General features: G+C 34.0%; 2 protein-coding genes across 2 annotated transcripts in view; both read left to right on the forward strand.

Annotated features, from left to right (window-relative positions):
• HS6ST3 (heparan sulfate 6-O-sulfotransferase 3) overlaps nt 1–17,839 on the forward strand; it is a 767,323-nt gene that overhangs the window by 408,853 nt on the left and 340,631 nt on the right. The window lies entirely within an intron of this gene.
• On the forward strand, nt 16,438–17,070 carry LOC127553385 (60S ribosomal protein L17). Its single transcript, XM_051984024.1, has one exon. The coding sequence runs from the start codon at nt 16,480–16,482 to the stop codon at nt 17,032–17,034; it is 555 nt and encodes a 184-aa protein (XP_051839984.1). The 5' UTR covers nt 16,438–16,479; the 3' UTR covers nt 17,035–17,070.

Below are 17,839 nucleotides of genomic sequence, written 5' to 3' on the forward strand. Positions count from 1 at the left end.
TATACAGTTTTATATACACATATACAAGTTCACAGAGCCCAAGTAAAAAACCTACATTTTATGGTGTTTTTATCCAAAAGTGTGTTGAAATCCAAGGTATAGTCTTATGCCATCCACTTAGTTTCTCTTGCATAGATGAACAACACAAAATATTTTAGTGACTCACAGTTCATCCAGGAAGCCAGGTAATGTTCTTGGTGATAACACTATTAGTAAAATATCATCTGCAAATAAGTACAGTTGGAGAACTTTATAAGAAAATCCATATTTGACTTGGATTTTGCTCTGAATTCTTCTTTTATGGTGGCAAATGTCTTTGGCAAGACTAAATCTTGTTTTCCCTCTTACCTGAGACATATTAAGTTTTCTTGTCTCTGAGATAAGCATCTTTAGTTTCTTCAAATAATCTATATATGACATGAATTCCAGCCCCTTCAATATCCTGGTTATCTTTTCTGGGAAGTCTCCAATTTTTTTTATTCTTTATAAACTGTGGTGTTCATAAATTAAATCTACAGATGTTGTCTGAGAAAAGCAGAGCAGGACTGTCACCTCTTTATTCTTAGCACTGACTTTCTTAGCTACATTATCATATTATTACTGAGTTTGAATTCCATTAAAACTTCTAAATCTTTTTTTTTTTTTTTAGAAAAATTCATATCTAGCCAAGCCTTTCTCATTTTGGACCTGTGAAAGTATTTTTTTTTAAACCTGAGATTTTAAAACTTTAAATTTATCCAAATTATGTAAATTCTGTAGTAGATTTGTCCCATATTCGAATCCTATCTGAGACCTTTTGTGATCTTGAATGTAAGCAGTTGTTAGATTTCCTTATAGCTTCATAGGATTTTTTTTTTCAATTTGAGCATTCTACCTATATGTTTTTTACTAAGTCATTGACAAAAAAAAAAAAAAAGTTAACAATATAAGCCTAAAGATAGATCCTTAGACACTCCCCTGGGGAATGCCTCCTTCCAAACTGACATTTCAATATTAATAACTGCTCTTTGGTTCTACCCATTTAGCTAGTTGAAAAATCTACTTAAGAATGCTGTTATTTAGTGAATATATTTCTTTCTTTTCCATAAGCATAACACAAAACTTTAGCAAAACCTTTGCTAAAATTTCAATAACAGCAGTTACTTTCCTCCTGTAAAATCTTGCTTTCAACAGCTACTCTACTTCCCTGCTCTTCCAGTTCAGATAATCCTATCAAAGTAAGAAAGTAGATTAGTCTAGATTACCTGTTGCAAATGTTAGCTTTTTGATTACTGCATCCTTTTCTATATGCTTACTAATCTTCCATTTAATAATACATTTTAGGATATTCTAGGAATAAAAGTCAAGTTCATGAATTCTATAGAAACCATTCTATTATCCTTTCTTCCCCTCCAAACAAAATAAAACAAAACAAAACTTGGGACACTGTGACATCATATGCTACCTTTCTTATTCCCTGTGATCATTTTAATATTGTTGATAATAGCACAAGAATCACACTTGCCATTTTTTTCCATATCTTAGGATTTAGTTCACCAGGCCAGACAACCTCAATTTATCTCCAACAAATGGTTGGTCTTTTACATTTACTTGCATATTTTCTGTGTCAATTCCCAATTTCCATTTTTCTTCTGTCCTTTCAATTACAAATATTGTCCTACTTGGCAGAGAAAAAAAGAGGCAAAATAAAAATTGGCAACCCTGACAACTTTAGGGCCTCAGCATCATTCCATGTGCCCTGTGAACCATTCTTATCAGTAAATAAATAGGTATTAAGTGTCTATACATTGTGTCCCAGGCATTTTGATAAGTACTGACTCAAAAGTGAGACCATACTGTTCTCAAGATGCTTACGTTATATTGAGGAAATGTCCTTGCAGAGATGTAAATATGGGATATGTACAAAATAATCTCTTCTATGATCCTTTTCCTTTTCTAATTTAAACAAACTTCTTTGAAAAAATGCTCTCTCTTTCTCTGTGTATATATATGTATATATATCCCATTCCTGCCAATTATGCCTCTGAAATATTCCTAGTCATAATCTTCTAATTTTCATAACTCCCTGAAATCTTCAAATCCTCATCACCTGTCCTTGAGATCTTCTTGATCTTCCCAAGGCTAAGTGGTCTTTGAGAGTCCAATCTATTCCCCTACTAATTTGTCCTTCTTTTAATGATTTATTATCTGCAAAACATTTCCTCATCTCTTTTATTCTTACTATATCCTCTCTAAATAAACCTTAATTAGATTATATTTTCATTACTTTATGATAGTGAAACTGAGATTCATCAAATGTAAATGACTTTCTCGAAGTTCCATTGCTAGCAAATGGCACTATGTTGCTATTCTGTGTTTTATTTGAATAGAATCCCATTTCAGAGTTGAAAAGAGCTGAGTTCAAGTCTTTTCTGTGATATATTTTGACTTTGTTATTCTTAGCAAATTATTTGACAAATTACTTAACCTTGAAGTGCCCCCAAACCTTTTCAAGACTATACTTGGCAGAGCAGGTAACAATACAATACATATAAAGAATTTCTTCACTAAGAGTTGTTATGCTGATGACTTCATGGTATCATAGGTCCAGAAAAATAAGATTAACTATAGCAACAGAAGCAGCAATAGAATCAACAAAAATCCGTAATTGGAGTAGGATAATTGTCTACTAGTAAATATCATCGATTGTTCTCTATAATCTCTTATATCAGCTGCCATTACCCCAGACTTATAGAGTGTGAGAAATGGAGAGTAGTTTAGCTTTTTAGACCTTAAGTTTCCTGGACACAAAGCTATTGTGTCGCTGAAGAAGCTAGTATTTCCTGATGGCTTGCTGTAATGATTACTATGGGACTGGCCTTTTGACCCTTCCAGAGCAAAAAGGATGCTTCTAACTACATTAACACCAATAAATCATAACTTACCCCCTGCCCTTTGAACAGGATCAAGGACAGCAATAATTGCATGGGACTGTTCAAGACTTAATTTAGGTATAGTGAACTAAAAATCACTTCAACAAGAATCCAGCTAAAACTGAGACATTCCTACTATACTCCCATCTTAACCTCTGGAGTGTATAATGACATTATAATAACTACTTGAGAAATTATCACGGTTAGCACAGTATATTTTTAAGGCAATGCAGGAGCCACTGGACAGGATGTCTTTAAACTAAAGAGAAGGAAGGGCATAATCTTTTTGTTTCTCATTGCCACGCCACAGTTGGACATTAGCTCGAGGCTGTCTCTGTGTGCTCTGATGTAAAATAGTATAAGTGCTTTGTGCCTCAGTTTTCTACCCTGTGGGATGGAGAAAAATTACATGATTGAATTATGTGTATTTGGAGAGGCCAAATAAATGTCAAAGTAAAGCATTTTTGAGAAGCAATTAACTCTTAATTAGTCATTGAGTGGAGATGACTTCTCCCCTATTGGAGGAAGAATGAAGTTTGAGTGAGGGAAAACCTGGAATAGTGGGCAACTACGGGGCTTTGTTCAGGAGACCTGTGTTTGAATCCTTTCCAAGCTCCTTACTATATGGTCTTTGTCAAATTGCTTAGTCTCTCTTATGCTCTTTGTAATGAGATGACTGGATTGGGAGACATGTAGATATGCATTTCTAATTCTATATACTATGCTCCTGTGACAGAACACAATGGCTAATTAAAAAATCTTTTGCTACTTCTGGAAATATCAGTCACATAAATACTCTCTGATTTTTCTCTCTGTATGTTTCTCTCTTTGTCTGTCTCTCTGTGTTTCTATCTGCTCTTTCTGTCTCTCTCTGTGTTTCTGTCTCTCTTAATCGTCTCCTGTGTGTTTCTGTCTGTCTCTGACTCTGTGTTTCTGTCTCTCTGTCTCTCTGTTTCCTTCCCCACTTCTTTTGCCCTCTCTCCCTCTCCTTTCCTTGGATATACATTTGTGTGAAAAGAGCACTAGATTAGGTATTGAGTCCTGTGTCTGAGTTTTTATTCTATCTTTAAATAACTGTATGACCTTGAGAAATCACATAACCTCTCTGGGCCTTTTTTTTTTTTTAAAGGAGGGTTTGAATGAAGTTCACTCAAAATACAATGATTAAATATTTAGCATGCATATTTTTAGGTACATAGAGAATTAAATATGACAAGGGCACTGCCCATGAGTTTAAAATCTATTAGAAAGAGAAAAAATGATAAAAATTAAATGAATGCAAAATAAAATAATAAAAACAAACAAAAATGCAATAATGTAATAAAAATAATAAAATAGTAGAACATGTTGAAAGCCTAAGAGAAATATAAATAATAAAGTGATCAAATAATGGAAAAAAATCACTTTTAGCAGGAGGAGGGATCAAGGGAGATTTCATGAAGAATGTGGCTTTTGAGGTAGATTAGAGCAAGGGTGACATATTAAAAAATGGAAATAGGAAAATGAATATTCCAGTTCTCTTAGGGTTGTTGTAAGCATCCAATGAGATAATTATGACTGGTGGAGCACAGTCTCCAGCACATAGTAGCTGCTATATAAAAGTTATTATTGTTGTTAATAGAGAATAGTGTGAACAAAGGTTCAGAACTGTTAAAACTTATGTGCTCATAAAGCTAGAATAGGGGGTGGTGTGTGTGTGTGTGTGTGTGTGTGTGTGTGTGTGTGTATGTGTGTGTGTGTTGTGTGTAAAGGAAGGCAAGAAGAAGTATGATGTATGTCTGAAAAAATATATTGAGCCAAACTATGGAGGATCTGCCTTGAATAGTAGAGTAAGCAGTTTAATTTGTATTTGAAAGGCAATGAGAAAATATTGAAAGGTTTTGAGTAGTAAATATGGTCAGTCCTCTTCATCAAACAAACCATTGTGTAGAATTTATTGTGTAAATAACATTGTGTAGAATTTATCCCTTCTGTGTCTTGTTTGTACATAATTGTTGGCATATTGTCTCCCACTTTAGTTTGTGAGGTCTTCAAGGGCAGGACTAGTTTTGCTTTCTTTGTATCCCCTGTGGTTAGTTAGTACAGTGTCCGATACATAATAGGTATTTATAAATATTTATTGACTAGATTTGCCTTGATTTGAGGAAGGAATGAGGAAGGTCTGAAGCTAGGAGCCCTATTATAAAGCTATTAACTCTGTCTCAGATACTCAAATGTAATTATGATCTCATTGATTCAAGAATGCCCTCTAATGATGAAGGTCATGGTGCATTCATATCTACCCATCCTTTGTAACTCTTGACTGTGACTTTCTGTAAAGTTGGTATTTCTCCCATTATAATGCTATGAGCAGAGAATTATGGTAGTGGTGTCAAATAGCCATGTAAACACCCTGTTCTCTCTATCATACAATTCCTTGATTATGTCTTTTATTATTGTTCTTCAGAGTTCCTTTTTGATTATTTATTGGCACCTGTTTATGCCTACCATGTGTCTCTCCATTGCCCTTTTGCTGAGCCTAAATTTTATCCGTTAGAAGCAGTTGCCTTCTGTTTCTTATAGTCATATAGCAACATCAGTTGAATGACATTATAAAGAAAATGGGCTTTATCTTCTGCAGGAAGCTTGGCAAAAGAGCTTTGTAATTCTCCAAATATAATCCAGTCCATTCCCTTATTCCTCAATTCTGAGTTCAACTGATTATCCATCCCTGCTGTGTATTACAGATATGTTTTATATGGTGTCCATTTAAATACATGTTGAAATCTGGTCTATTTTTCATCAACTTGAACGGAATTCTAAATATTTAGAACAAAGGTTCTCTAAGGATTCTCATGCTTAAAAAATTCATGATCTGTTTTTCTCCTACTGAGTTCTGGACATGTTATTTCTTATGATTTTACATGCCCCCTGTTCCCGACTATTGCTATTTTTGGTAGCTTGCTTAGGGAATGATATCTAGGATGCTACAGACAATCTAAAGATTAGTTAAGTCTTAATGAATAATTGCAAGTGAATTTTATTATTGCTGAATAATCAAGAATGATAACTTCAGTAAAAATATTAATAATTTCTACTAGTCCAACCTATTATATTTGCTGGGTGTATTATGAAGTACAAAAGAACAACAACAGTGAAATGCAAGCCAAGGTAATGTTCTGAGAAGTCCTGACAAGAACCTGGAACACCAACAAGTTAACCTCTAATGAAATCAGTGCCCTACTCAATGAGATATGTGCTATTGAATCAAAGAAAGAGTTTGGATGGCATAGAGTTATAGGCTGGTCTTAACCCAAAGCTGTGTGATGATCTGCTTGGCAGAGTAAGTGGTACTTCTTTGAACTCTGAAATTGAAGAAAAAATGTGTTAGAACAAAACATAAAATACCATTATCCCACTTTTTGGATATGTTTTAGATCAGATGATAATAATTATTAAAGTAGGTATTCCAGGTGTGTGATTGGACAGAGTGACATTAATATGGACTGGAGAGGTTAATAATTTTATTTATTGCAATCCTTTCTCAGAACAAAACTGGAAATAGATCCTTTAAGTATAAGATGTGCTTTTTTTTCAACAATGCCCTTAGCTCCATTGCAGGGTAATTAAAAAAAAAAAACTAAAAAGGAAGGAAAAGAAAAAGTGGTATCTTTTAATCTAGATAAGGTGAAATCAGAAATGACATTGGGGAGCCACTAAATGCTGAAGAAAGAAAAGTTGAAGCTCAGGTCACTGAAACTTTTCACTTAATGAAAACTTTAGAAATTCTACCTAATAATGCAAGTAATTACAAAATAGTACCTAAGTCATGAATGACTTTTAAAATTTAGATAGCCTAATGCTCCATTTCCTTCATCTCTATTCTCATGACCTCAGCTATATAAAGAAATGGTCACAACCTTGAACTTGCAATCATTTGCAAGTGTTCCACTTCTGTGTTCATGAACTCCAAAAATTCTTTATTTAATCATAAGCTTCTATCATTCCACTTTCCACTAAGCCTTTTGATCTCTAACCTTGTTCTTCATTATTCATCATGGCCTTCCTTTGCACTCCTCAGTTCTTTCCCACATAATCACCTCTAGGCTGATGATATTTTCTCCCCTTTTGTGTTTCAACTCCTTAGTGAATCAATTCAATTTTAAATGATGCTCCACTTTTGATTGCCTTGACTAAGCTATAATGCCTATCATGTCTTATCAAGTGCCAACTCTGGTTACTTTCACCATCTATTTTCTTTACTCTTCTCTTTCACTTTGTTTTTAAATAAAAGGAAATAGTAATGGTCTGGGAAATGAAAGTCAAAAAGTCATATTAAATGAATAGGTTTATCATTAGAATCTTTCATTCTATCAAAGTAATACTATAAAAGATGGGTCCAGTGATTCTGATTTACATTTTATGGTCCTCAATTTACAAAATGATTCCATATGTTTTATTATGTTATGTTGTGCTGTGCTGGGTTATGTTGTGTGTTATATTCTTATATTATCCTCTAATCAATTTGATGAGCTCAATCAACCTGATGAGATTACAGATTATAAAAGAAAAGGTTCTTCAGTGGGGTCATTAACTTAAAAAAAAAACGTACTTTGATAATCACTATTTCAATGTAATTGGCTTCCTTTATGGTTATAAATATTTTATTCCATGGATTATTTTATTTTGAGAAATTGTCCACAGATTTTCCCATTAACAAAGGAATCTTACACATAAATGTGTGTGTTCATGCATGAACATACATACACACAGAGGTTGGTGTGGGTATGGGTGGGTTGAAGATAGCAATTCTGTTACGGTTGTGAGTTTCAAGATAAATGTAAGTATTTTTAGCATTTTTCCCAAGTGTCTTTATCTTCCAGGGAGAGTCTAATGAGTTATTTGAGAACTTTGTTTCTCTAATTGTGGACTTCTATGAATCCTTTGCATCTTATTCATTTTCTGTGTAGATGAATTAAAGATTACCCAGTATTCATATTAACCAATTTTTTTTTTTTACTTATGAAGGATTTAGAAACTCTGTTTTCTACAAATGGAAAATTTCCACATTTGGAAAACTTGGACATTAGCCAAACTTAAGCTTTATTTGAATATTCTCTTCCCCTGTACCCCTCCTCCTCCCCACCAGGAACATGGACTCTACCACTAGAACCATCCTAGATTCTACCAGGAGATCTTTCACCTTACCTAGAATGAAGCCTCCACTTTGCTTCCAGAACATCAGCCACCAAACATATGCTACTAATTTAATCCCTATTAAATTTTTTTTCTGGTTCTTCATTTATGTAATCTTCCCCTTTTAGAAGTTTAGAATGTAAACTTCTTGAGGGCAATGATTATTTGGCTTGCTTATATTTATACTCTCAATCCTTAATAAAGTTCCTGGAACATCATAGATTCATTCTCTCTCTCTCTCACTCTCTCTCTCTCTCTCTCTCTCTCTCTCTCTCTCTCTCTCTCTCTCTATATATATATATATATATATATATTTCTCTCTCTCTCTCTCTCTCTCTCTCTCTCTCTCTCTCTCTCTCTCTCTCTCTCTCTCTCTCTCTCTCTCTCTCTCTCCCTCTGTGTGTGTGTGTGTATGTCCTTAGAGATTTCCAGTTGGGACAAGAGCAAAAGAGAAAATTTGACCCTTTGAATCAAACCTGATTTATTTGAGCCTGGAGTTCCTCAGGAGGCCATGGATGAGAAGGGATAGTTACTGTTATTCTTATTTTATAGATGAGGAAATTAAAGGTCAGGCACTCAAGGACCAATGGCCAATAAACAGCAGAATCAGGATTCAAATATCTGCCCTAAGTTTAGGTTTCTTCCTACCATCTTTTCACATTATAATATTTCCTACAAGGATCACAAATTCAAAGAATTAGATTACTTAGAACAATAAAGGATCATAAATATGATTAGCCCAAATTCTTTATAGTTGAGAGAACTGAAGCCAAGAGAGATTGTGATTAGCAAGTAATAATACACATAAATATATATATTAGGAATATATATCCTAGAATGTATTATAGTTAAACCTATATATGCATATATATATATATATATATTTATATATGTATAAATGTACATATACACATATCTATATCCACATATTGGCTATGTGACCTTGGGCTATCTACTAACCCTTTTAGTTAAGATACTAAGCGCTCCTTTTACTAATGAAATAACTGGTCTAATAATAAATATAATTTACTAATGAAGCTGCTTTTACTAATAAAGTAACAAGTCTAGTAATGAATATAATCTACTAATGAATTTCTGTGTCTTCTCCAGAAATCATAATCTGGGATTTAGAAAAAGTGATCCCCTAGCATTTGTCAAAGAATAGTATAAGAATATAACATAATATAGAACAGCCCAGTACAACACATCTTTCTAACTCTTAGACCACATTTTCATTTATTATATAATACATGCATATATGTATGTATATATGTATACACAGATAGGCAGGTCTAAAAGACCTGATGCTTCATGCATAGGTGCAGAATATGAATATGAAACTCAAATAGAAATGGGTACCACTTATCCATACATAATGATTTCTATGGACCGTGTATTGATTTAGTTTTTAAAATGTAATGTTGTTTATGTTGTATTTTTATTTTTATTAACTGTTTCCCAATTACATTTTAATCTGGTTCAGGACTTACTTGGGAGTTTTGTGGGCTCCATGCAGCTCCTGGAAAGCATGTTTGATACTGACCTAGATATCTTTAGATATATATCTACATAGAGATAGAGGTAGGCATAGAATGTATTTATGAAGCATGATGACATAATGGAATAACCTCAGAGTTAGGAAAATTGGGACGGAAGTTCTGCCTTTAACATATACTGGCTGTGACTTTGGACAATCAAAGATGATAATTTGTGGAGAAGGTGAAGATCTCAATAGCAAAGGGAGTCTCACTATTTAATCTGTGATTTCATTGGTTTGGGGAGTATCTGGTACCATAACCACATCTAGAAACTTTCATTATGTGGAGGTGGAAACATTACATGCCTAGAAGCAAAAATATATGTATCTATGCATGAAATATATTAGCCAAACAGGCCATTAAAATAGATGTTATCTTCTTATTGAAATGTCCAGAAGGAAACAGGTCCTTAGAATAAATTTGCATTTGAAGGATGTCCGTGACTCCCAACTATTAGGTTAAATATATAAAAAACTTTATTTGCTCATTATTGTCCAAAAGTAAAAATTGTGAGCAATAATGGGAATTTGATTTTGGCAAGGGTAACTTTAGTTAGTTGTTCAATGTATAGAAATGTGATCTACTACAGCCAAACCTCTCTGAAAATCACGCTGCCTCTTTTTCATGGTGCATGGAAATTTCAAAGCTCCCTGGCAATGGTGTACTTCCCTAGAAAACATCTTTCTACATCCCTTTCCTACAGTAAAAAGTGCAAAGCAGACAGTAAGTAAAGCATCCGGTAACAAAATGATGTCCTAGGATAGAGTACAAGTTCTAAGCTCTGGGTGTGAATACTAGAAAAGGCTTTTTCCTTGTTCCAAGTTCCAGCCACACAAAGTTATTGCCCAGGGATCCTAGGAAGGATCAAATTCATTATGTGAAGACAAAAAAATGAAGCTCTAAGTAATATTGGACATTTTACACAACTTGCTATAAGAAATCAAAAAAATACTTCAATATTTGGCTCATAAACCCCTTATGTATTCAGAAAGGCACTTTTCAGCCCAAATGAGAAAATAAGTGTGTCCTAAAATCCTGGACATTTGGACGGAGGAAAATAATGTTCCAGAACATGCAACTTTGTCCTCTTTAGAATAGAGCAAACTGATTTAATCATGCATGTTACTTTATGCAACAACCTACGAATGATGAGATGACTTTGAATGAAGGATAGATGCTATAAAAGTATACTACCATAGCAAATAAAAATTCAGAAATGCTTTTAGATATTTCTATCACACATGATTGTTTCTTTCAATAAGAATACAATATCAGTGGATGAATTCTTAATCTATGAGTGGCTCAACTCAACCAGTCTTAGTTTTAAAACTAAAATAGCCAGTTGCCCACTTAGTGAGGTTGAATAGTAACTCATACCAGGCAAGTAAGAATGCTGATGTAATGTTCTACTAAGTGTCTTGAAACAGCAAGAAGAGATGTGGGTTGTGGAGGAGGGATGCTAACAGCTGTGGTTAATAACCTTGAGAAGTACACTGACCTCTCTTATTTTAGGGCTGCCAGTAGCCAGCACATAAAAGCAGGGATGAACAGTCCTCTCACTGTTGGTATCTGAGAATAGCCCTTGTAAAGCTGAAGCACAGAACTATAGTGTTGGAGAGGACAGAAAAAAGATGAATTATTTAATACACTTGCACTCATAGGATTTGGTGGTTTCTATCTCTATCTCTATCTCTGTCTCTCTCTCCATCTCTGTCTCTCTGTCTCTCTGTCTTTCTGTCTGTCTCTATTTTTCTCTCTGATTATCCATGGTATTGTCCCTATTCTGCTGTGTGATCTCTAGAGGTATGCTGGGTAAGACCCAATCAATGGAATTAATGAATATTTGTCAAAAAAACAACTATCCCCTTGTTAGTATCTTTTGTTCCATTTAATCTTCTCTGGCCATATCACCATAAGAAAGGTCAGTTAGTCTGATAGCAGTCAGAAGTTAAAGGGCTCTAATATAACAAAGGGAGATAAAATGATTAAAATATCTTATTAATTTTTAGCATTTAAATGTATTACTTTCAAAGCTGATATTTTACCCATATGATGTATTATGGAGATTAAACTTTTGACTTTGGATTCATTAGTACAGCATATGTTTCAAACCAAGGGAGGCTTCAAGGGAGAGAAAATACTCAATACCATACTATAATCAATTAGGATTCCCTGAAGACACTAGATCCAGCATATAAGCACTAGCTCACATGCCATTACTTAATTAAATTCATATTGAAATAAAAGCAGTTTTGACCTTCAAATTCAATAGATATTTGCTAAATGTTAACTAAATATTTCCCAAATTCTATATTTATATATGTATATATACATACATATATATTTACTATATACAAGGAATTGTGTTCAAAAATTGAATACAAAAATGAAGAAATCTCAAGCTCTTTTTGAAGAACTTAGTAGTCTTCATACAACATGAGAATAGGTAGAGTTTGATATAAGTAAAGAACAGATAGAGAAAGTAGTCTAGGAAAATTTGAGGTAGGAGAAAATAAATTCAATTGTGAGGGGATTAAGGAGTACTTCATAGAAGAGGTTTCACTTTAGCTTAGTAAAAAATAAGTATCTTGATAAGCAGAAAGGAGGTAGAGTATATGGTAGACATGAAAGATAGTAGTCTATATAAATACATATAAGTAAATAATTGTATATGGATATAATCTATAGTTTGGAACTCCTAGTCTGGTTCCAGTCTTGAGACTGACCTTGAAAAAAAACATTCTCAGACTTGTATAAGGTAATGATTTAAACCTTTAAAAAATGATTATTTGAAGGTGCAGAAAAAAGAAGACATTTGGTTGAAAAACGTTGAGAAAATCAGTCTCTCAGAGAAAAATGCTTGTCCAGAAATAGTCACTTCAATGAAGGCAAAATGGAGTGCTTTGTTTCCCAGTAGCTAATTTACATAGAACACTTTTAAAAACTTTGGAGTTGACTGGAAAACCATGAATCAAAAAACTGTTTTGTGATTGTGGAACAATTGTTTATTTCTCATCTTTGATGTTGCTGATTAAAAAAAAGTTAATCTGGGATTTTTTATCATAAGTTAAAAATGAGTCATGATGCATGAATAATAAGCCCTGCTGTTAAGCAGGAGAGGAACAGCAACAGAAGCAGATGACAGAAATGGAGAAAAATACAACCATATGAAGCATCCAGAGAAGCAGAGGAGAATCAATATTGAAATTGACCCTTATTACTTAAAAGGACCTAAGCCCAGATAAATCCAGCTGGCTGGAAATTTCCATATACATAGATTCACAGCTAGATTTCTCTAAGTTTGTACTCACTCTCCCCCAGGAGATACTGAATTCACTGATATGAAAGTGTTATCCCAATTTTTTGATGAATTATTATAATTATTCTTTCTTTTGCCTTCTGATTTAGAAGATGGTCTATGATTAAAAGTTAATGATGCCATCTTGGTTGATTTGCTTAAATGGGAAGCAGACTAAGATTGATAATTGTACAGATATAGTTTCTCTGTATCAAAGTTATCCCTAGCATCCTGACATACACTTGTGATAATATGACTCTCTGTCCAGGGACTCACACTAATCTATCAGTACATGAGCAAAATATAAATTAAAATATTTTTGAGGTTCCTCTCTTACTTCTAGCCAACCACTAGAATTAAATTCATTAACCACATAGTTAATCAGTTTCTAGACTTGAATTCTGAAAATAATTAATCATTTATTGGTACTAAAATATCAGGTGTTTGAAGGAGAATAATATGGGGGGAAAGGCTGGAAAGGTAAGTTGGAGCCTTGTTGTAGAGAGTCTTACCAGCCAAATAAAAAGGTTAATATTTATATTTGAATTAGTAAGGAACCAATGAAGATTTTTGGGCAAAAGTTTAAGTAGGACATCAAGTAGAAGACTTGTGCCTTAGAAATAATATTTTGACATCTGTATGAATATGTATGGATTATAACAGAGAAAGTAGTGATTATCAGTTAGGTTATTATTGCAACAGTCTAAAAGAGAAGTGATCACAGCCTGAATGAAAGTAATAAAAAGAATAATATGGGTCAAGGAAATGTTGTATAGGAGTTTGGATAGATAGAACTGGGAATCTGATTGGATGTGGGGATTGAAAGAAACGAGTAAGATAAATCCTAGGACCAAGAAATCCATTTTTTTCTGGAAGGATTGTGGTACCATCAATATTAGAAAAGCAATATGGAACTTCCAATATGGTTTTATTTGTTTTGTTTCTATATGAAATTTGCATTTGGTAAAATAAAAAAAAGAATAAATGCTATAGGTATATATATATTCTCAATTTAATAGAATCAAAGGATCTCATTTATTAAGATTACTTTAAATAGCTTATAAAGTGTGTGTGTGTGTGTGTGTGTGTGTGTGTGTGTGTATTGATCAAGGAAGTGTCAGTATAATAAGACCCAGACATTAGTTCGAGAGAAAAATAAGGAAAGGAAGTATGGAAGAACCCAAAAAAGTTTCTTTTTAACTTGAGAAATCAGATACAGTAGATCTAATGGACAATACAATATCCAGGTTTTAACATGGAGCTGGATAGCATATATTAAAATTAAAGATATCTGAGAATAGAAAACAGAATAAAGGGCAAAGTAAGGTGGGATTGTATAGGAATATTGAAGAAAAAATTGTGCTGCAGTTAAAGGAGCAGAACATTTTCAAATAATTTTCCAGAAGAAGTCCAGGTCATCAACAAAAAGTAATACTAAGGGAAATAAAGGTGTAACAGGGAATCCCCTCCTTCCAACTTCAACTTCCTGGATATTATGATTGTCTTATCCTTCCTAAGCACAAGATGCCTTTTTTTCATGAGGTAGGAGAAATACAGTATGTCTAGGTGGATGCTTAAAAGCTTGAACATCAGATGTACTCTTAATGTGATTTTCTGCTTCATTTTCCTTTAAAGATAATCCAGGGAGCCAAAGTGTCAGTGTTTTGTAGCTCCAGTCTCTGTTGTAATTGGATGATGATGTTTGCATTTGAAATGTGTGTCAAGTGAACTGAAACTAAAAACATCTTAAACAATGCTTTTTATTGTTCAAGGGTGTAGGGGTATACAGGCTGATAAGTTATTTGGACATTAGTGAGAAAAGCCTGAGACAGAGCCAAGCTTTCTATGTTTATTTACTTAAAAACAATATTCCCATTTTTCAGAGTTTCAAAAATGATCTCCTGAGTTATTGACAAATAATAATTTAATGGACAGCTTGATTAGATAGGTACAATGAATTAGCTATTGGTCTGACAGCCATGTAAGCATTATGCTCTGTATCTGTTTACTCAGCACTAGGTGAAATGCAGAAGTCTATTGAAAATCAGATTTCCATGCTGCTTTGTCAAAGCAAATTTAATCACAGCCAGAACATGTGGCATCCATCATTTCCACTTCAAAAGGCATCAACGGGTGCAGATCAGCAACACGGAGCACGGCTGCCATGGCTGTCCTCCACTCCCACGAAAATTAAATTTAACTCTAGATCCTTGATAAATGAAACAGGCTAGACCATCAAGCACGATGACTAAGTACTCAATATTAAAGCAATCCCCAGCGGCTTCCTAGCTAGAAGCACAGCCTCATTCAGTCTGGCCTTGAGGTCTTTTATGCACACACCTGAACTGTAGATGGACAAGTATCTGTTCAAGACCTTTGCTCTGGTAATTCAGAATTTCTTTTCCCTCTTCTGTGAATTTTTACTAAGTTCTTTCAATCCTAACTCTTCTCCTTCCAGAAGTTCAGTTAACAATTATCTAGCTAGATACCAACCCCAAATACTCTCATTTTCATGTATTTATACAAACATACATATGTATGTATGTGTGTGTATAACATTGCTCTTTAAATCAAGAAAAGATGGGGCTCAAAAACTAGTTATTGCTCTCTGCAACTCTCAGAACCAGTGCCACGTTGCCAACCTACATTGACAAAATGAGTTTTCTAATCTGAGAGTTCCCTTCAACAATGAAATCATTTGAATAATCCATCTCCTATAAATAGTATTGATAATAATGATGACAATAGTAATGTAATCCTCCTCCTCCTCCTGTCCTTCCACCTTTTTCTCCTCCTGTTCCATCTCCTCTTCCTTTTCCTCCTCTTCCTCTTCCTCCTCTTCCTCTTCTCCTATCTCAGGATTCAATATTAAAAATAACTATTGGATTTAGTTTGTATATTAAAAGAGTATGCTAGAGTAGTGTTGAACCTGGAACAAAGAAGACCTGAGTTCAAATTCCACTTCTGAAACTTATTCTCACTTATATGACTGTGAGCTAGAGGCTTAATATTTTTAAGCCTTAGTTTTTCATCAGTAAAATGGTAATAATGATGTCTGAAGCATCTTCCTCATACAAGGCTCTTGTGAGATTCAAATGGGATAACATATGTGAAGGGCTTTGCAAAATTTAACATGCTAAATAAAGAAATAAATGTCAGCTATCTTTCTTCCTAATTTTCCATGCCTTAATTTTACACTATTCTTGGGCAATGGGGAGGGAGAAGTAATTTTAGTATTTCATATAATCTTAGTTTTATTTGATTCTTTTGGAAAGAGAATCCCCCATAGGGGGCCCCATAGTCTGAGCATGGAACTGAGATCCATGCACTTATAATCCAGACTCTTAGGGAGTAACCTCATTAAAGAATTCTTTATGACATCATTAATTGAGATACTAAAATAAAGACTCGATTAGCACTTACGGGTTATATTGTAGAGGAATTCATGCTTTATATCCGACTTGGATTACAAGGCCATATTATAGTAGAAAAAAAGTATTAAATTTAAAATCAAATGACCGCTCTTCCCTTGAGCCGTCCTAGGTAATCAATTAAAATGGTGAGGTATTCTCTTGATCCAGAGAACCCCACAAAATCATGCAAATCAAGGGGCTCAAATCTCCGGGTCCATTTCAAGAATACCCGGGAAACAGCCCAAGCTATCAAGGGCATGCATATCAGAAAAGCTACCAAGTATTTGAAAGATGTCACATTGAAAAAACAATGTGTGCCTTTCCGCCGTTATAATGGTGGAGTTGGCAGGTGTGCTCAGGCTAAGCAATGGGGTTGGACACAAGGTCGGTGGCCCAAAAAGAGTGCTGAATTCTTGCTGCATATGCTTAAAAATGCAGAGAGTAATGCAGAACTGAAGGGTCTGGATGTGGATTCTCTTGTCATTGAGCATATTCAGGTTAACAAGGCCCCCAAAATGCGACGGCGTACTTATAGGGCTCATGGTCGAATCAACCCATACATGAGTTCTCCTTGCCACATTGAGATGATCCTTACTGAAAAGGAACAAATTGTTCCTAAACCAGAAGAGGAAGTTGCTCAAAAGAAAAAGATATCCCAAAAGAAATTGAAGAAGCAAAAGCTTATGGCACGAGAGTAAATACGACAGTGCAAATAAAAGTGAAGTGAAATGTTACACTAAAAAAAAAAAAAAAAAAAAAAAAAAAAAAAAAAAATCAAATGACCAGGGGTCCAGCCAAATCTTTGCTACTGTGAACTTAATAACAATAATGACAAATAATTTTTTTTCTTTTTAACAATTTAATAGTATTTTATTTTCCTGAATACGTGGGAAGATAGTTTTTAGCATTTGCCTTTGGAAAACCTTGTGTTCTAATTTTTTTTCCTTCCTCTCTCCTTCCCAAGACAGCTAGGAATACATTAAACATGTGCAATTCTTCTAAATATTTACATACTTGCCAAGCTGTGCAAGAAAAATCAGATAAAAAGAAAAAAAAAAAAAAACATGAGAAAGAAAAAAAACCAAGCAAACAAACAACAATCCTCAAAAAAGTGAAAATACTATGTCTGATCCACATTCAGTCTCCCTAGCTCTCTTTCTCTGGATGGGAATGGCACTTTCCATCCAAAGTCTATTGGAATTTCCTTGAATTGCCTCATTGTTGAAAAGAGCACATTACATAATCTTATTGTTGTGTATAATGTTCTCTAGGTTCTGAATCTCACTTCACTCAACATCAGTTCATGTAAATCTTTCAAAGCTTTTCTAAAATCAGCTTGCTCATCATTTCTTATAGAACAATAATATTTCATTCATGTAGGATAACTTGATCAGACATTCCCCAATTGATGGACAGCCACTCAATTTTCAGTTCCTTGTCACTACAAAAATAGCTTCTGCAAACATTTTCACACATGCAGTTCCTTTTCCACCCTTTTTATGA

This window comes from Antechinus flavipes, chromosome 3, assembly GCF_016432865.1.
Source record: "Antechinus flavipes isolate AdamAnt ecotype Samford, QLD, Australia chromosome 3, AdamAnt_v2, whole genome shotgun sequence".
Classification (NCBI taxonomy): Eukaryota; Metazoa; Chordata; class Mammalia; order Dasyuromorphia; family Dasyuridae; genus Antechinus; species Antechinus flavipes.

Excerpts from the sequence above, each read along its gene's own strand:
- LOC127553385 (XM_051984024.1), top strand. The coding sequence starts at position 16,480 with ATGGTGAGGTATTCTCTTGATCCAGAGAACCCCACAAAATCATGCAAA.